This window comes from Lagopus muta, chromosome 11 (genome assembly GCF_023343835.1).
Source record: "Lagopus muta isolate bLagMut1 chromosome 11, bLagMut1 primary, whole genome shotgun sequence".
NCBI lineage: Eukaryota > Metazoa > Chordata > Aves > Galliformes > Phasianidae > Lagopus > Lagopus muta.
The window spans coordinates 13,713,906-13,733,843 of record NC_064443.1 but is presented as its reverse complement, the minus strand read 5'-3'; the positions used below and the strand labels follow the sequence as shown (position 1 = coordinate 13,733,843).

Sequence of the window (19,938 nt, the reverse complement as noted above, 5' to 3'; positions counted from 1 at the left end):
GAAGTCCAAGGTACCCACCCTACAGTGAGCATGGGAGATTGCCTTGCCAGGCAGCGGGGCTGTTAACAACGACCTTCTGATGGTGTTCTTCCTGGAAATGATTAATAAGCCACACATTGTGTGCCCTTACCGTGATGATGTAATTGTGGACTGCTTGTGGTGTTCAGGAAAAGTGTCCCTTGTGAGCTGACTGATAGAGTGAGTAAAAGGCTTCATTTCCAAAGGCCTCCTTTGTGCTCGCTTTTCGTTTTCAGCATCCTCAGGTCAACTTAGAAGAACAGGTATTTGATTTTGCTAAATTTTAATTAGCAGCTTCTGATAATTGTGTAGGTGCCCTGACAGGCAGGACTCTGTGGAAGTTCTGAAAAAAGGCTTTTCTCCTCTGAAAGCTGATGGATACCAAATGCATAAACTCATGTAGCACACCAGCAGGGTCCCCGGCAATGCACTTCAGCCGTCTGGCGTACAGCTCAGCAGCTGCAGTGAACACTTTGGACAGAGTTTTCCTTAGGGTAACGAGTCATGTCGTTTCAGTCATAGGAAATGGTGTAATTTCTCCTCCTTCCCTTCTTTTAGTTACTACCGTGAATCAATTTGTCATCTGGCTGAGGATCTGGCAGAATAATTAGCTGTGCTTTCCTGAGCAGCTCTGTCAGGATGAAGACTTGGCCAGGCGGCCGGCGTGACGTCACTGGGTGCAGCACCGCTACCACCCATCGCTTCACCATAGCGAGCTCTTCCGATCCATATTATTAATATCTGCCCTTTTGAGGTGGGGGAGGAAGAGAAAAGATATTCCGATCCTAAAAAAAGAAGAGAAGGAAGTTGCTCATTGCGGAGCTGGAGTGCAGAGCTTTCCTGAAGCTCTGCAGAGGAACCATCTGACTGGGATGATAAAAGGCACGGAGTCACATCCTGGGGTGCTGTGGGATGCTGAGGCTGTGACCATCTGGCCCTGTGACCTCCTGCTGGGAGCTGCCTGGCAAGACCCTCCCTGGAAGGCACACCTTCAGTTCTGCTGTCTTCTTCTCCCCCTTTTTTTAATTTAATCTCATATTTCTCATGTTGTTGTTGTCTTTTTTTTTTTAAACTGAGTAACCCTGCCTGTTGGCCACCCCTTGTTCTCAGACAGGTATGGCCTCTACCTACCTGGTGGGCCCCATCTACTACAGCTGCCCATGGCCAGCAGTATAAATGCAAGAGTTGGACATTTTTGCTGCAAGCTCAGCTGTTTCATGGCTCCAAACTTTGCAAATTCCTTGTAGCTTTTACTGTGACCCTCATGCGGGATTCCTTAATGAACTCTTTTGGGCAGCTCCTACTTTGCTCCCACTGTGTTTGCATTTCTGCTCTCCTGATTTCTGCTGTTTCCTCTAGAACTTTGTTAGCTAAATGCCTCCCTGCTCATGCCTCGTTTTTCATAATTATTTTATATCGAAGGCCCACCCGTGGCTGAGATGAATAAATCAAGGACTACACATACAGTGAGCATTGGCTATTACCGAGGCTTTCATTTCTGGCCAGCCCTGCCCATCCTGAGGCTGATGTTGGATGTGGGCTCCAGGGCTGGGAGTAAGGAACTTGCACAAAGACCCGGCTCCTTAATGAGAACACTTCAAACAGGAATATCCACTGCAGGCAAAACTCCTCATGCAGAAGCAGCAATAACACTCTGAGGGTGCCAAACTAGTAGGAAGATGATTAGAGCTTTTCCTCATTTTGGAGGAGAGCCAGAGGGCTGCAGCCAAGGCACAGGCCTTCCAGCAAGGAGTGTTGCAGTGGTGAGATGCTCAATGCAGGCTCCGAGGAGAGCAGGACAGGGCAGATGTTTTATCTGAGCTGGGCTGGCTCTGCCCAGTGTGCTGTGAGGAGAGATGTGAAATCCCTATGGCTTTGCTTTCGGGGGGAAAAAGTCCTGTACTGGGCACAGTCTCCATTGGCACATCCCATTACCTGCCAACAATGGACACAGGAGGGTCCCAATTTCACAGCTGGCTATTTAGTCATAACGTGTTGAAATAGTCAGTTTGCTTTCTTGGGAGGCAGCATTTTGCCTCTGGCTTCTGCAGCCAGGCATGGCTGGTCTGGGAAGTCGTGACCCATGTACTGGTTTGTGCAAGGAGGAGGAAAGAAGTGTGTGTAAGCTGTGTTGAGAAAGTGGCTGTAGTGAGTATAAGACAAATTAACAGTGTGAACCAGATAGTGCTGCTGAGCTAGCGTGACGCAGGAATGAAAGGTAATATGTCACTGATTTTTTTGTTGTTGTTGATTAATGAGTAATTTGTAATAGATTACTCTTTTGTAGTAACTTTAACAACCCTTGCCACTGAGCATGGCACTGGGGAGTCACCAAAGCAAGGAGGTGCAACCCTGTGCCTTGGGTGATCACATTGCATGGTGCTGCCAACTCAGTGACTGCAACCTCGCTCCTGTGTGATAATTAGCATCCACCTACTCAGCCCTTGCTGGTGGTTGTTGTCTCTTCTGAGAGACATGGGAGGTCATTGGTGGATCACGGCGCAAGCATCCTGCTGCCATGACCCCAGTGCTGTGGCTGGGGGATGTGGTGGGAGCTGGGTGCCATGGGTAGAGCCTTGCTTTGTCCCGTCTTGTGTTGTGAGTTAGTGTTGTACCTCCTGCCTGTGTCTGTTGTGAGGTGTGCATCATTGTGAGAAATGACTCTGGTGGGGGATGGTGCTGAAGAGGGCAGCAGTGGAATGTCTCACAGGCATTCTGTTGAGCATTTATAATTTTTACATTCTGATTTTATACAGGTGGAAACCTTGAATGTGTTTTCCATAGGGCTCAGTGTTCACAGTCCTGCTAGTTTTGAAACCCTGGATGCTTTGCATCAAACTGGATGAAGCCTCTTCACATTTTTGCTGTTTCTTTTGGTCTGTTTGTCTTGCCTCCAGCCATGGTCTTGTTTTGGTTTTCAAGCCCGTGATCCAGCAGTATTTCACATGCTGAGGTTTTTGGTTTCCAGGCAGGTCTTCAGGCAAGTTCTGTACTGCTGGATCTCACGTAGCTGGGGTTGCAGAAGATCTGCAGGGAGGTTTTCCTAAGCCTTTGCTTCCAGGTTGAGCAATCCTTGAGCTCTTTCAAAAGTCTGTTTAAGCTGTCAGCTCTGCTTTTGGCTTCAGGGTAATACATTGACTTCGTTCTTTCCTTCTGAAAAGTTTATCACTTTAAGGAAGTGAGCTGTAATTTATAGTAAGAGAGTAATTATTTCAGGTTTCCTTCCCTCCCAAAAGCAGCAAACGAGAGTTATGTCACAGGTCCTTATGCTAATGTAATTAATTCTATTTCTGGCCTCCCATTGAGGTAATAGCACAGCAACAGCCAACTACTGCTTAGTTAAATGGGCCTGGGATGTCCAACACAAACCTTTCCCATACTGAGATGGGGAAGGGATTGGGCTGTAATGTTTGTGCTATCTCACTGCGGTGTGAGTGAAATAGGACTTAAACAGGCTTCGGTATAAAAGAATTGGATCACCATTACTGATGCAGATCCTGTAATTGCAAGTGCATTTGTTGTAAGCCGGGTACATGCCTTTTGTTGTTATTTGGCAAGAAAGGTTGTTTCTGTAACAGTGGAAGACCAGCGCTGTGACACACTGGTATTGATTGATTATTGTTTTGCAATTTCCATGTGGTTAAGTTATTCTCCTGGAATCAAAAGGGATGTCCTTGCAGTTTTGCAACTACTGTTGCATTGTCTCTGAGGATGCCTGCTGAAGAAGAGGGGTGGGTGAGGCAGGGAGCTGTTACTTTGGTATTTTCCATCTCTACCCCCTGGCATATCCTAATGAAAACAAACATGCTGACTGTTCTGTAGCTTTTCTTCCCACATGCCTGTATTGTCATTAACAGCATCCCTGTGGCCAACTGCTAGGCCAAGTTTCTTTCTTCCTAACGGGATATTTGTTCTCATTACATGGAGTGCCAGTACAAAGATGTGTTGATCTCAGTGTTGTTTTTTACTGATGTTGATTGGTACTGCATGGTTTGAGGTGTCACTAGATGTGAAATCTGTTTTGTTGCTGTGGCCACCAAACAGGAGTCTTATATGTTGAAAGTTGCATAAAGAGCAAGGCAGTGAGCACAGGGCTTGGGTACTCAGGGCAGAGGCCAGGCCCAGCAAGTGCATCTTTGGAAGCTCTGCTGACAGATTTGGTGAGCCCAAAGGCAACAGTCCCAGCTGGTGTCCAGGTGTGCTGGCACTCCTGAAGCAGTGGGTTATGGAACTGGTACAAGTGAGTTTCTGTGCTTTAACTGTGTCAACCATCCTTTAAACCAGTTTTGTATCAGTTCAGTGGTGCTTTTGTGCCTTGCAGTTGCGAGATGCAGCTGTTTAATTATTTTGTCTGTAAAATCACCTTGAATCATTTTCCCCCATGTGCTCAACTTGCATGTGCCTTCAAAAGGCAATTTACTGGTTTGTTCATTAATCTAGTTCCTGTCTGCTGTGCAAAATTGATAGCTTTCACGTACAACTTCTACCTTAGGCAAAGAAAAATTCTTTAAAGCTAGAATGCATTCTCAAATGTCAGGAGTATGTGTGGTCCTTGGCGCTTGGATGATGTAAAAACAGAGAACATTTTTCTTTCAATGGGACATTGATTGGTTCTAACTGCAGGAAGAAGGGTGGGATCATGCCAAGGTTGAGTTCAGCATCTCTACTGAAGTCTTTTTCTTGGCCTCCTCTACAAGATGGGAGACTTAGCAGGACTGTAGGGTGGGCTGGTGGGACTGCTCTGCATCATCTAAACTGCCTATGGAGCTGCAGTGTTGCTTGCTGGCCTTTGCATAATTTATGACAGATGCCAGGCAATGGACTTGTCCTCCCAAAGCATCACAGTATTGAAGTGGAGCAAAGCAAGGTCCTCACTTCCCCTTGCCTCACACTTCCACCCTGGCTGCTGTCCCAGTGGGGCGAGAAGCTGCCAGCAGCCAAGGGAGCTGTGCTGTGCTCTGGGTTGTGCTGCTGTAACAGTGAGGTTGCGATAGACGCAGCAATAGCAGTGGCTTCAGCAGCCACTGTTGAAACTACTTTGGGCAGAAAATTTGGGCAAGTTGACTGTGGCCGGAGCTTGTACCAAGGCTCTGGGTGCAGATGGGGCGCAGGCTGCTGCAGGGAGCCTGGCTGAATCTTGATCTGCTTAACGAAGGTGAGCAATAAATAGTTAACTTCCAGACTGTGGTGTTATCATCTGCAGGGCTGGATCAGAGCAGTTCTAGGCATGGTACAGTACAGCCACAGAATAGCAAAATTCACGTTAAAAATCCTTTCTATCAGGGAGCGGTCATTAATGTTATTAGCTCAAGAAATAGATTATTTTTCCCTCTTCTGCTTTCTCTTATTTTTTTTCTTTCCTTCCCTTGCCATGTGCAGCTCTCATGAACTTGGAGCTGAGCTGGAATTGCTCTCATTGTCACATGTCTTATTTAATTGTGCAAATTGCTTTCTATTCCAAGGACAAGTTAATGCAGAAATGGAAAGGATTAGAACTGCTGATTGCTGTTTCTTTTAATTTTTGGTTTTAGCATAACAATAGCTACTATTTCAAAAGCAGTCCCTGGCTCTGCCTTGTCACCCTTCCATGCAGGGAAAGTACTGGGGTAGGGCCTGATTCTCCCCTGCCCTCTCCCTCAGGAATGATCCAGTAACCATTACTCAGTGGGGATCGTCTGTAAATCAATCCCATGAACTCTGGGCTGAGGCTTCTTGAGCAAGCCAGCATAAATAACATGGGTTGGAAGATGCCATCAGGAAGGGACGTCCCTGTTCACAGTGAATGTCACAGGATTGGATGTATTTTTTAAGTTTCACATAATAAAAGGAAGAAACCAAGCTTAAAAAAAAAAAAAAAAGAAGAAAAAAAAAAAAACAGACGCTTTCAGGTTTGTCTAAAGACAGTGCAACTACTGAGTGTTGCCTTTGAAAAGCAAACATTAAAATGGACATTATCCCAACAGCTTTTAACCACTTTGGAAATTAGTATTAGCTGTTGAATGAGAGCACAGGCTAGCTTTGTACTTGAATTATTGGTCCGTAGTTTGCGTGGTTTTGAAGTGTTTCTCTGCTCATTAGGGTTTTGTTTCTTCAGCAAATTGAAGAAAATGTTTGGATACTTAAACCCACTCAATCACTGCCATGTGTAGGTAGATGTTTTTCAGGTCATCTGCCAAGGCTGAGAGCTTGCCAAGCAAACGGTTTTGCTTCCTGATTTCTGTAAATATATTAAAGGCAAAACCAGGTGGGAAAGAATCACACCCTGTTCTGGTGTTGTGCGTTGCGGTGGGAAGCTGGCGTCATAAAATTACAGTTTTCTTGTGTGGCGTGGGAGTTTTCCACTCATGCTTAATTAAACTGCAGCAGGCTGCCCCATTCAGGAAAAGCATTTCTGTTGTGTTGTGGCCGTCGTAACAGCGTGAGAGATCAGCAGCATCAGGCACATGAGGTGCTGGCATTCCCGTGTGCAGCTCCCTGTAAGGCTGGCGGGAGTTTTCACGCATGGGTTGAGAGCAGTACACTGCCATTAGGGTTTAATCTTTTACAGGTGAATGTGCACCAGCCCTGAGTGCAGTTATATGCAAGATGGGTGAAGATAACACTTGCTACTACCAAAGTCCAGGAGGGGCTTTACGTGCAGGGTATCCCCAATCAATTACACTTGGTTTTACAGTAACTAGTTTGGCAAACATGCTATACATGACTGGTATCCGGATATCGCGCTGTAAGTGCTGGAGCAGCTTCATACATGGAAAAAATATGTTCACTTTTGAAGGGATGAGTTGTGTGTTGGATTGAGGGGACACACTGATGTTGTACCAGCACTGTGCAAGACCTCTGTAACGAGGAAAAAGGTGGCTTTCCTCTGTGCTGGGCAGTGCAAGCCTGGTGAGCATGGATTAATTCCTTTGAATATCTCCAATGTAACAGGTGCAACCACAATGAGTCCTTGACTTTTCCCTCTTCTTTTGCATTCCTCCACACTGAGGGCTGAGCATCTTGCAGTCCCTCATGCATTTTTTCCTCAAGTACCTGACTCCTTTGGAAGTTAGTTGTTTAGGGGGAAATTAAAGCGACTGGCCAAGGGCACTGAGGGAAGGCACACAGCATGCAGGGGACTGGGAGAAGAGCTGAGGTTAGCACTTTCTCCACCCTCTGGTCTTCCTCTCACCTATAAGTTATTTGTATGCAGAGTTGGCTTCCCTCACTGATTGGCACTGCAGAAGTCAGGATAATGTCACGGTTGCCCACGAAGCCATGCCAGCATGAGAGCAAACCTTGCCAGCACAACGGCATTGATTAGTGCAGAGGAACTAGGGCAATCCAATTATAACCACAAATGCCATTGGCTTTCTCAAATTCTTACTCGAATAACTGTGGACTGTCTGCTGTGTTAAGGTGGTCTGGCCAATATCGAGAAAAGGGGAGTTCACAAAGCTTAGCTAGTGCAGAATAAATGGAATTTAATTCTTAAATACTCCGCTGTCTATTTACATGTGAGGAAAAATAACAGTTTTTTTGGATGGATAGATGTTAGCCAACCCCTTTGCCTGCCGTGATATTACAGTTTGTATTTCATAGTTCTTTTTTTGGAAATTATTACCAAATATCCTAGAAGGAAACTACACATCAAAAATAGCCAAGAAGTTTCTTATCATTCAAATCTTGTTTGAACATTGAATATTCCTTTGTTCCCTAATATTATGCTTCCTCTAACCTACTCAGCAGGTCAGATAAGGAAATGGGATATTTTTCACCAGCATGACTAAATTAAACTAAAGCTACAAAGACTGCGAGGGCTGTAGCCTGGAGTCTTAGATGAGTCGTTCAGATCTGGCTTTATATTAAATGCAGAAGCGAACAGACTCTCGTGGATGAATCACATTCAATTAGCAACTTCCTATGATGAAATGATTAAAAATTAAGTGGCATCAAATAAGACTGATTTTGCTCTTACATTTAAATAATGCTATAATTACACACTAATCAGATGGTAAATCTTAATTGTACATGTTCCATATGTTTTATTTGCCTGTTCTCCCTCTTTACTCTGTCGTCTTTGTGTCAGCATGGAATATATTTTCAGGCTGCTTTTATGTTTGGCCTAATTGAATATCAAAAGCAGTATATGTGAAACTTCCTGAATTCTATTCTTTAGCCAGTGGCAGCTGTGCTATTAGATGACCTTTACCATTCCTGTAGCACGGAATAATAAAGGAAGGGGGAGAATTGAAGCCCAGCCATGTTATTGTTAGAGACAGAAATAAATCATATATAATTGCTTCACTATGAAGGCCAAATCCTGCCGTCCTTCATGCCTGAGCTAGAAATACAGGATTTGAACCTTTGTTTCCTGTGGTTTCCTGGCCACCTTGGACGTGCCCAGAATCCCCACACTATGGTGGCTAATTACCATCATTGGACTTGGGGCAAACGAGTCCAACCACATCCTGGGTCCTACGGTGGCCCCACTGCCTGAAAACCATCGCTTGCAGTGTCATTGGCTTCAGTGAGGTTACCTAAGCCTTTAAAAGTTAACAAAAGCCTCAGGTTTCGGACAGCCTGGAGGGCTTCCACATAGGGCTTCTGCTATGGTTAGCTGTTTAGAAAACAAGTTTGCTTAATGGTTGGTTGAAGTAAATAGATATTGTGACATAAAATGCATGGATTATCATCTGTATTCGCTCCAGGATGTACTTTATGTTTGTCTGCTTTTTAATCATAGATCATGAACATAGTCATAAAAAGAACAAGCGGAAACACTGGAGAAAACAATGGGTAGAAAGCAGCTTATTATCTGACACGGAAATGTTGAAACACAGCCTGGAAGTGAATCCGTTTTCTGCAGATAGCAATGAGACAGGGAATGTCAGTGAGAAGAAGAGCCACAGAAGAACAAAGCGGTTCCTCTCCTACCCTCGATTTGTGGAAGTGATGGTGGTGGCTGACAGCAGGATGGTTGCCTACCATGGGGCTAATCTGCAGCACTATGTCCTAACGTTAATGTCAATAGTAAGTATTCAGCTGGGCAGAGAGGTTCACCCACTGTGCCCAAAGATCTTACTTTGGGCTGAATTTTTGTGTGATACCAGCAGTTTGCCTCAGCTAGGTATGGAGATAATGCCAAGATCAAACATGCATTGTCTTGCTTGCTTCTTGAATAACATTGAGTATTTCTTCTTAAAACAGGTGGCTTCCATCTACAAAGACCCAAGCATTGGAAATTTAATTAATATTGTTATTGTGAAGCTGGTTGTGATACATAATGAGCAGGTAATGGAAGTGGTTTTCTTCTCCTTCTGTTTACAGTGGCATTTGTAGTGGGCCTTGTGATGAATGACTGAATACCTGCTTCATGTCTCTCGCTTTCTAGGATGGTCCTGCAATATCCTACAATGCCCAGACAACTTTAAAAAACTTTTGCCAGTGGCAGCAATCTCAGAACCACCCTGAAGGAAGTCACCTGCAGCACGATACAGCTGTGCTAGTCACCAGGTATGGCGAATAGTCTCGCGAAGACCATAGCCAGCCACGTCAGGCTATTAGTATGTCAGAGCTGTAGCTGTGTGAAACATTCAGTTTTCAGCGTGAGCGTAATAACATGCAGTTGTGAAAGCAGTGTGATTATGAGCATAATTGGGATAACACGTCCTCCATAGTTGTGGATGACAAGTTCAGGACTGCCCGGGGACTGACCAAGTTTCAGCATGTGGGGAAACCCTCTGGCTGGGAAGGAGCTGGTTCTGATTTCTGCTGAATGATATGACACAACAGCATGAGGAGGTTTGGTGGACGACCAAGGAGTGTTTATGAATGTTTTTATTCTTGTTCTTGTACTTTAACTCACTGCTTCATTGAAAATTAATATGTCAGGTCTGTTCTGCTTTCAGACAGGATATATGCAGAGCGCATGACAAGTGTGATACTCTGGGTAAGGAAAACCTTTTCTTTGTAATTTAAAAACAGTGTCAGTTGCCTGTGCTGAACTGTGGGCAGTGTTTCTTTTTTCTATTGTAAATCTCTGTGTTCTCTTCCAGGTCTGGCAGAGCTGGGCACTGTCTGTGACCCCTACAGGAGCTGTTCAATTAGCGAAGATAACGGGCTGAGCACTGCTTTCACAATAGCACATGAACTTGGCCATGTGTATGTTTTATGTAAATACATTTACATTTAAATAGCTTGAGATTTATGTTAGCTGAGGCTTGCCAGCCAGGCTGTGACTTGGTACCCACTGAGCCTAATTATTTGAGAGGAGATAAATGTACTTGGGTAGAAGGTGTACTACCTAGGAAGATTAAGCTGTGATGTGACTTGGAGGCAGTGGAGTGCTACAGAGTTTATCTTAGAGCTACAAAACCAGCAGATCCGTGTGTTGGGAAAGAGGATTTGACAGTATCGCACAAAACTCCCAATCAGGGGAGGAGAGGTAACAAAGTATCTTGTTGTCTTGTAATATATTGTAGTATGTTGTTTCTGCGTGCAGATGTCAGTAGGAACTTCTGCAGCCATGGTGTCTTAGCCATGAGGACAAGCTGGCTTTTTGGCCAAGATTGGGAGGTGCTGAGTGCCTTGGAGAAGACCCATGCAAGAAATGTGAGGATAGCACAGCAGTTATGCAAAAGGGGGATTTACCCAGCACATCTGGCAGCTGGTTGGGATGTATAAATGAGCCTGACCCATCTGCTGAGCCATTTCACTAAGGCAAATCTCACGCTAGTGGGTATGCCCAGCAGAGGTGCTGTCATTCAAGATTCACCTCCTCCAGTGGAAATTCTCTTGACTTTGAGAGTGAGCAGTGAGAGAATCATTTTAGCTCATGTAATCTTTTACCCCTAGATAGGGCCCTGTTGGGAAGCTGGTTCAGTGCAACCTCACGCCTGGTTTGCAGCGGAAGCCTGTAGGTGTGGGATGGATGAGTACTCAGGAACAGATTGCTTGTTGTTTTACACTCCCCTTTTCTGCATGGAGGGCTGGTTCAGATGTTCTATTTTTAACATCAGTAGCATTTGTTTAAATGAGATTTCCTGACAAAGTTGCCCAAGGCTTTGCTTTCCTCACACCTCAGCTGTGGCTAATTCCCTCGCTAACATTGCCTCAGTGTTGCTGGGGGGTTAGCAGTGCTCCCAAGCAGGAAATGCCTCTTTGCTCTTTTGCAGCGAGCAGAGGCAAGGTGGTTCACTGGAGGTAATCTTAATGGGATATAAACTCCCCGGCCTTCAGGCACGGGATCACACTGGGTCATTTCCCCTTTTCTACTTCAAACAGCAAAGCAGTTTAAGCCTTTCTGTCTCCGTCGCATATTTGCCGCATTCTTCAAAACATCATGTGCTGCAAACTCCATGTGGGTTCGTGCTGATATTCGATGGCATTTTGTAAACCTGCCACATAAAGTGTAGGAGCCAAGTCTGTCCCCATTGCAGCCCATTTCACAGCCTGCATAGGGTGCAGCCCATGTACATGAGGGACTTTGGGCTCTGGTTTTCAGTAGGCTCGAGTCATCCCTCTCTTTTGGGGACTTAAGCTTGGCTTTTTGGCTCAATTCCAGAGAACTTGCCATTTTTGTGAAGGTGAAGACAGGGTCTGGACCATCAGCTGGAAAGGAAACCACAGCTGCAGTTGTGTTATTCTGAGCTCCCAAAGGACTTGTCTGGCTGAACATGGGCAGTGGAGAGCTTAGCAGGGTGCTGCAGGGCAGTGCTAGGAATGCAAATGTTCTGAAAGCATTTCAGTTGTGCTTGTTGATGTTTATGAATATGTGAATGTTAATACTTTTATTCTGTAGTGCCTATTTGCAGGGAATCTATGAAAATCTATTGGGTTTACTTAGTTCGCACTATTGCTCGTTCTATGCTGGATACTTGCTCTTCAGATTTTCTTCAATTGAATTTGTCACTGTTGTGTATCTCTTAGATTTAATATGCCTCATGATGACAATCATAAGTGCAAAGAAGATGGAGGTAAAAATCAACAGCACGTCATGGCACCAACACTGAACTTCTACACCAATCCATGGATGTGGTCAAAATGCAGTAGGAAATACATCACTGAGTTTCTGGAGTAAGACTTTCCCTGTGTGTTTTTTGGGCTGTTTTTTGCATGTGCCTGTATCCCATGGGGTTCTTCAGTTAATGTGAAATCCTGGTGTGCAGTGTTTGGAGGAAATAAGAGGGATTTGTGTGTGCACACATCCTTTACATAGAACAGGAATGCAGCCCTGGCATCCAGTCCCTGCCAGTTCAGCCTCGTGATAAGCTGGCAAGGACTGGCCTGTCTAAGGGAAGGAATAAGTCTTCCCCCATGGATGTTGCTCTTAAGGAATGTGTGTTCTCCTCTAACCTGAAGAGTGAGTTCTCCAAGTCCTGTGGCCCACATACAGGGCTATATTTTAGGAGGCAGATTGAATCTGCCTTTCTGCTCCGGAGGTCATGCTAAACACCTTGCTCTAGTCCATCATGGAGACACTGTTGAAGGAGCCCTCAGGTCAGCTTGGTGCACAGTGATCACTTACTTTGCCATGATGCCTTCCATGAGATGTGATGGGAAGCAGAACAAGACCCACAGTGGTGCCATGGCAAAACCGGAGGCCCAATCCTTTGGTGCTGATCAGTTATTTTTGTTCTAAATCTGTTCTAAGGCTTGCTCAGAAATCAAAACCATGCTCAGACCTGCTTATGTGAGGGTAGCTGGCTGCACTGTGGTAGAAAGTTGTTAGCACAGCATGAAGAGAGGACGGTGAATGGGGAAGCAGCTTCCTACGCTCCTGTGCTGGAGCCTGCAAAAGCTGTTCAACTGGTGCCCATCTGCCCTGAGGCCAGTTCAGATAAACACTGATGGATTGTAGTCTCACTACCTCCTGTTTAACGCCATTTTTCTGCTCTGTGTTGTAGCACTGGCTATGGGGAATGTCTGCTTGATGAGCCTACATCAAGAACTTACGCTTTGCCTCAGCAGCTCCCGGGGCTCATTTATGACGTCAATAAACAATGTGAGTTAATTTTTGGACCCGGATCCCAAGTGTGCCCATATATGGTAAGTGCACTTCCACACTTTGGTCTTTCTGGTGTTGCCAGAGCGTAATAAGTCTGCCCAGGGTTGGGTGAAGAGGGTAAGGGGCTGGTGTGAAGGCTGCTCCCACCAGCTGGTCCTTGGTTTCCCTGGCTGCAGAGATGGGGCTAGCCATGAAGTTACCGTCAAGCTTGTGATTAAGTGATGGATCCTAGGAGGATAATTTCATGAAGGGCCATCTATCCTGTAGGGCGTGTGGCACATAAGAAGAATTTATTCATATTTTGATGTTTTCAATATCTTAAGCAGATGCAGTGCCGGCGACTTTGGTGCATTAACATTGATGGTGCACACAAGGGATGTCGTACCCAGCACACGCCTTGGGCTGATGGGACAGAGTGTGAGCCTGGAAAGGTCTGTAACACCTGGTGGTTTGCATTTCCTGGTGGTCAGGCTGAGTGTATCAATCAAATATCCCAATAATGTGATTAAAACACACTGCACAGCATAAAAGCAGGTTTAAAGCAGGTATTCTTTTTTGGAGTGCTTCTTTTTTTTAAATTAATGCCCTTGAGTGAACTCTTGAGCAAAACTTCTGCGAAGTTTCCCAATGCTTTTATTAGAAATTTCCTATGTGATGTGAGTAATTAGTAATTTTGCTTAACATAAATTTGCCAACTGGCTTCTCGTCTTGGCAACTTCAGAGTAAAATATAGAACTGGTTGACATTTTCTTTGTGGAACAGTTCTGGCAATAATTCATAGAAACTTTCAATTTCCATGTGCAGTGTTAGCTTCCAAGTAGCATTGTGGTTTCTAAATGAGTGTTTAGTTTTCAGTCATGCAGATCTCAAGAAAAATAGTTGGAAAAGAATTATTATTTTGTATTGAGATACTTACATTTTTTGAAGAACTGTAACTGGTTTCCCTCATTTTTGTCTGAAGAAAAGGTTTTTCCATCCAGCTCTAATAAGAAGCGTGCCATTAATCTAAAAAGCATACCTCAAAACTTTGCTTTTGTGACTACTAATGGTAAAGAGTTGAAGTTTTCAATACCTAGGAAGACTCAACATCTTAATTCATAGTTCTTGAAATGTATTTTAATCAAAATGTATCTTAGATGTTATCTTAGATATAATTTTCTATAAAAGCTATGGATCTGAAAAGTCATTTGTTCAACCAACTTAACTGATGTCATTCAAGACAATGGGCCAAATGTATCAATTTGCCTTCCTTTCTCATGGAAAAGAGCAGTCAATACAGCTGTTTTTGTTGCTGAGGCTGTGCATTAGAGATGTGGTTGGAAATCCTACTCCTGTGCTATTCTTTGGAGCCAGTGGCTCACCAATATTTACTGCTTTGGTGTAAAATCTCCCCTATTTTAAGAATCAGGGTAAACCTTGTTATCCCAGGAGTTCCTCTGACTTCTTGTGTCCCTTCGCTTCTTGAGAAGACCTTGTGTCATCAACTTCTCTGTGTGTGAGGTTGGGCTCTGTTTGCCATTGAAATCTCAGAAATAACTGTTTTTGTTTTGAAATTCCAAAAACTGGGCTGCAGTCTTCTTCAGACAAGGCTTCAGTTACCTTCAGAGATTGCCCAGAGTGATATTCCAGCATCTGCAGTTGAGCACACTTTTAGCTGGGAGGCTGAGTGCATCTGCATGGATCTTAAAGCCTCTGCACTGGAAAACATTTTACTCCACAGATTTAGCCAATCTGACAAGGCTAGGGAAATTTAGACAAATGTGACCTGAACTTCTTAACTGAGAACCGAAGGGCCTCTTAAGAAAAAACAACACACACCAATTATGTTTAGGCATTTGAATGTACTCTCAATAAAAGGGCTTTATGGAGTAATTCTCGTATCTCTGTGTTGATCTAATTCAAGCTTAAGGTTTGAATCATCATAAACTCTCTCCTCATAAGTGTTTTCTTGGTCTTGTGAAGTGCTGAGGTGTGATTCCAGAGTGCTTTTCCTTGGAATAAATCACTATTTTGGTACTCAGGGCGGCCAGAGGCCCCATCAAACTGCTGCTTGCTGACTAATGCCTTGCCTCAAGCCTACATATTTAAAGTCCAGGATACGTGGGTTGGCAGATGGAGAAAATACCATGCCTTTTTTATGGAGATATCTTTGGAAATGAGGGAGCCTGAATAGCTAAGACAAGTCTAGCAAAAATAGCTGGGATGGAGATTTAATCAGGCCCTAAATTTATTCTTAATTCAGGGGTACTAAAACAACACGGGAGCATTAGCTTATGCATATTTTGCATGTGAGGACACTGAATGTGATACCACTAACCCAAGCAATGAGCCCAGCCCGGAGTTTGGGTGAATACCATTCCTGATGGCTTACAGTGTTACACAGCACCGATGCATTAGGGGTTAGAAATAAATCACTGTGCCACAAAGAAAGAAAACAAAGAGGGTCGTAAACTTGGGCCTCGATCTCTTGTGGGTTTTGGGGTTGTTTGAAGAATGGTAAAAGAAGAGTAGACGGAGAGTAATCATTTCTGTCTCCTGCCTTATGGGCAGCAGGTAGCGTATATGTTATGCATGCATGAAGCTTCACAGCACTTGTCTGCCCCCTGCTAATCTATTCAGCCAGAGTCAGCCCATGGATGGGAGCTGGATTTGGTGAATTATCTAAGACTCCTGCGAGAAGACAAAGGAAAGGAAAGTCTGTTATAGTGTCTCCTGTCCCTGCCATTGCTCTCCTGTTCAACTTTGTGTCCGTTTAAGTTATTTTGAACTTGCTCCAGACAAAAACTCTTTTATTCCCTTCATTGTCTGATCTGTAAGCTCATAGGAGAGAGAGCCCTGGCAGACTTTTTAGTTTTCTGTTGTAATTCAACATAGAAATTATTTTTGAAATACAAAAGGCATGAAGGCTGCACAGCCAGACTATTCACAGCGTGGTTCCAAGAAACACCATTGCGTTTCCATAAGATAATCTTGCTGCTTATTTAAAACAGCTGCTCTTTTTCTTTCTTTTCTTTTTTTTTTATTTTTTTCTTTTTTAGTTTTTAACACCCTTGATTCGCTATCAATTCCAAACTCCCAGTTTTGAATGGAATCAAGAGATGTAGGTGATTTCCTGGTTAATTGTCAATCACAGGATGGAAATGTATAGGTCATATCACAGTTCAATAGCTGTGTGCATTCAGTAGTTAGCTATTCGGTCATCTTCTTTGGGTCAGTGGTGCCAAGCATGACTGTGGTTATACATTTAGCTGTGAGCATCAATGTGTCTGCAAGAAGTTCTTCTCTGGGACAGCACTGCTGTATTTATATCATGTGTTTCTGTATGCTGGTCATAGCTGTTAGATCTCTTTGGAGCTGACATGGGGGTCCCCATCTGCAGTTCTCAGCCCTTTAAATTTGCTGTTTTCCAGATAGGTTTCCCTGAAGTCTAAAAGAACAGGGTGAGCTCGTGGTTTTTCACAGTGAAACCTTTTGGCATTAGTGAAGGAAAAATGCAGCACAGCAGTAAATTTGACCCTCTTACCATAAAGATCGTCAGGTGTTTCAGAGTCTGAACCGCTTCTGGTGGGAGGAACTAAAGCATGGACATGTTTTAATGATGCATCTACGTGTTTTTTCCTTTAACCCTCTGACCTAATCTGATTTGTGAGCAATCAGCGATGTTTGAGCTTCAAGTAATTGCAAAAATGTGGGCATCTGTTATCAGGTTAGCGTATCTCTGGGAGTGAATCTGCATTAACAAGTGCTGCTTAGTGAGAGTGAAACCCCATTCTTCCATCCATCCATTTTGCTCAGCAGGGCCAGAACATGTCTCTCCCCTAGGTCATCCCTGTCGGTGCAGTTGCGCTAGCAGACACACTCCAAGGAGACACGATTTATAACATACAAACCAGGGACAGGGGCTTGCTGAGATAACTTAAACCAGTTTCACAAATGAAAGAAAACAAGAATTATAGCTGGAAAACACAAGTGCAGACCAGACCTTGGCAAGTCAGGTTATGACTGAGTAAAAAAAAAAAACAAAAAACATAACAAAAAAAGCCCACAACTTTGGATTGAGGAATTCATTTTTCTTTCTTAATTTGCCCTTTGGATTGGGAAGCTTCCTTTCCCTCCTCTGTCCTGGGTTCTGCACAGCTGTGGGGAGGTTTGTGTTTTCTCTGCTATTTCCCTTTTGTCTGTCTCCTCTCCTGACACTTTGTGGTTCCTGCTGCTCTCCAGGAAATCAGATAAGCAGCTTTTCCAAAGTGCTGTGAGCACTGCCGTGCTGTTCGGCACCAGCAAGCAGGGAATATTTGGTAGATGTTGTTATCGTCGGTCATCCTCCTATAAATCACTGCCGTGGGCTCTGCAGATTGCCTTTGCTTCTCTGTTTTATCAAAATGATAATAAGTCCAGGTTTGCTTTTTCACTGCAAAATAGTTCTTGCATTTTGATTGCTGATTGCTGGCATTCCCCTCCCTGAAAGCATTCAAAGCCAGGCTGGATGGAATTGTGAGCAACCCGGTCTAGAGGAAGGTTGGAACTAGGAGATCTTAACAGTCCCTCCCAACCCAAACCGTCCTATGATTCTATGATTTGACTCATCATGGCAAAACCATGCAAAACTTCCCCATCTCTGCCCGCAGCACTGCCGTTACGGGATGTGTGTGCCCAAGGAGCGCGAGGCGCCGGTGGTGGATGGAGCCTGGGGCACCTGGAGCCCTTTTGGGACGTGCTCAAGAACCTGTGGCGGCGGCATCAAGACGGCCATCCGGGAGTGCAACCGGCCTGAGTGAGTGCCTAGATGTGGGGGTGAGGCTGAGTCATGGGCAAAGTGCACCAAAATGGGAGAGGGGGAAAGGAAAGAGCTGTCACGTCTGCATTAATTTATTACCTCCTGTTTTCCCACTTAATCCTGATGGTGTTTTTCTTCCCCTAATGATCAGAGGAGTTTAGGGTCAAGATGGGCTGTGGTTTTCATCCATTTTTCACCATTTTAGCCCTGCTCCGACTGCTTTTGCAGCTGTTCCTACAGGCCAGACCCTTTCTAGGCCTTTCTGCTATCCTACTGCAGCTCTGGCTGGTTTTGCAGCTTTTGGCTACATTTGCAGCTGATCCTTTATCCTGGTATGTTTCAGCTGGAGCAGACTAGCAAAATCTCTGTAGAAATCTGTGCCCCATTAGAAAGTTATGCTCAAAAACGTTTGTCATCAGCCTGAATTGCTAAATCTTGACCCATATGGAATGGCAGGGAATTTGGCCGTGGGCTTCAAAGAAAAGAATGTGTGAAATATTAATAATTGGTTGAGCAACTGGCATGAAAGCAGAGCGTTTGCACAAACTGTGAGCTGTGCTGGTTGCTGTTTAACTGCATCCTTTTGGCCCCAGGAACAAGAAGGCATGGGCACAGCACTTCCCAGGCTCTCGTAAGGGGCACACAGTCAGGTGGTAGAGAGCAGATGGGTCTGGCTAGAGGGAGGATCTTAAAAAGGCCAACCAGGTTCATTGTGTCTCACCTTTGGTGTCAGGCAGCTTATTGCCAAGGGAATTGCTATTAGTGATGCAACAGCTTTTGCATCCCGCTGTGAAATCTGCTGCAAGCCTTTGGGGCTGGCCATGGGAAGGGCTGGTGGGAGAAAGGAGAGCTTGTGCCTGCAGAGGCAGAGTGGCAGGAGGGCTGGCTTAGCTCAAGCACCAAAAAGGAAGAGAAGCGGTGAGGCCAAGAGAGTTGGACTCCAGCCCCTTAATTTAAGTGATGCTAAGAAATGCACAAGCATGAAGGAGTGCTCATCATGCTGTGCTGAGTCAGCACATGCCATACAGTCTTCTGTTAGCCATGGAGACACAAAATAAGTACTTTTCCATGCACAAAAAAAAGTTGTGCAGCCAAACGTTACATGTCATCAGTGGGACATATTCATGGTTTCCAGGGCAGCATCCATTTGGACCGATAGCTTTTCTGCTAGAAAATCACCTTTATCCTAAAGGCTAACAAGGGGATTTTAAAATTCCATTTGTCTTATAGCTCCATCAGCCACAGCGCTGTGCACACAGCTTTGTGCCAAACCTGTTGTATTGTCCCTATAGTCTGGCAGCATAGCATGTGCTCCCACCACATGCCCTTCCCTTAACATGGGCCTGCTGGGGTGATGCAAGTGAATGAAGAAGGAATAAAACATGGAGAGGTGCTGCTGGGTGTTCTCACTGCCTCTCTTGTTTTTTAAAGAACTTCAGAAGTATACAGAGCAGGTCTCATCTTTCTTTTTCCTGCTCTGTTGAAGGCACCAAAAACAACCTGGAATAAGATCTGAAATGGTTTTCAAATCTTTCATATTCAAAGGTATATATTCTGGGTGCTCCAGGATCTGGAGTGATATCTTACATGCCAAAAGAATATTATGCTGAATGTGGCAGTCCCATTCAGCAGAGCCCCCCATGCCAAGATGCAGAAGAAAAGGCTGCAGCTCCTGACTCAGTCTCTACCCTGCTCTGGCACCCATGTTGAAGGGCACTTTGCAGTGCTGTAGGAAACTCTGAGCCCATGAAAAGGAAGCAGACTGTTCGGGTATGGGTTTAAGGAATCTATTTGCTCACCAGAACAGACCCATCCCACCAGGGCTGCCCCTGGGAATTCGGGGCTGGATGGCCCTGGAGGAGCTGCTGGCTGCAGCATGGCATGTAGAGCAAGGCATAGCTGCAGTATTACAGGGGAAAGGGAGTTTATCTTGAGATATTTGTGCCAGGAGCCCTGCGTGTGGGGATGCTTCTCTGCATGGGTGAATGCTGTCTGAGGACATGAGTCAGATCATGTCTGCATGTTGGTCCTTCCAAGGGATCCACCTGTGCTGGGAGCTGTGCTGGACATGTGAGTGTGTTCAAGCCCCAGGGCTCCCTAGGGTGCTGTTAAGGAGACGTCCAGCTTGAAAGCACGTGTTTGTAAGGGGAGCAGT

The 19,938-nt window shown here is 44.8% G+C and overlaps 1 protein-coding gene across 8 annotated transcripts in view; it reads left to right on the top strand.

Moving 5' to 3' along the window:
* ADAMTS9 (ADAM metallopeptidase with thrombospondin type 1 motif 9) overlaps window positions 1-19,938 on the top strand; it is a 66,612-nt gene that overhangs the window by 5,676 nt on the left and 40,998 nt on the right. For 7 of the 8 annotated variants that reach the window (XR_007379236.1, XR_007379235.1, XM_048957117.1 and 4 more), the window contains 9 exons: window positions 8,744-9,030; window positions 9,208-9,291; window positions 9,392-9,513; window positions 9,909-9,949; window positions 10,056-10,161; window positions 11,929-12,075; window positions 12,906-13,047; window positions 13,330-13,437; window positions 17,635-17,780. Coding sequence is in view for 6 of the 8 variants with exons in the window: in XM_048957117.1 (XP_048813074.1) it covers window positions 8,744-9,030; window positions 9,208-9,291; window positions 9,392-9,513; window positions 9,909-9,949; window positions 10,056-10,161; window positions 11,929-12,075; window positions 12,906-13,047; window positions 13,330-13,437; window positions 17,635-17,780 (1,183 nt within the window). In the remaining 2 variants the exon portion in view is untranslated. The remainder of the gene's footprint in view (window positions 1-8,743; window positions 9,031-9,207; window positions 9,292-9,391; window positions 9,514-9,908; window positions 9,950-10,055; window positions 10,162-11,928; window positions 12,076-12,905; window positions 13,048-13,329; window positions 13,438-17,634; window positions 17,781-19,938) is intronic. The other variant, XM_048957114.1, reaches the window with a different exon arrangement.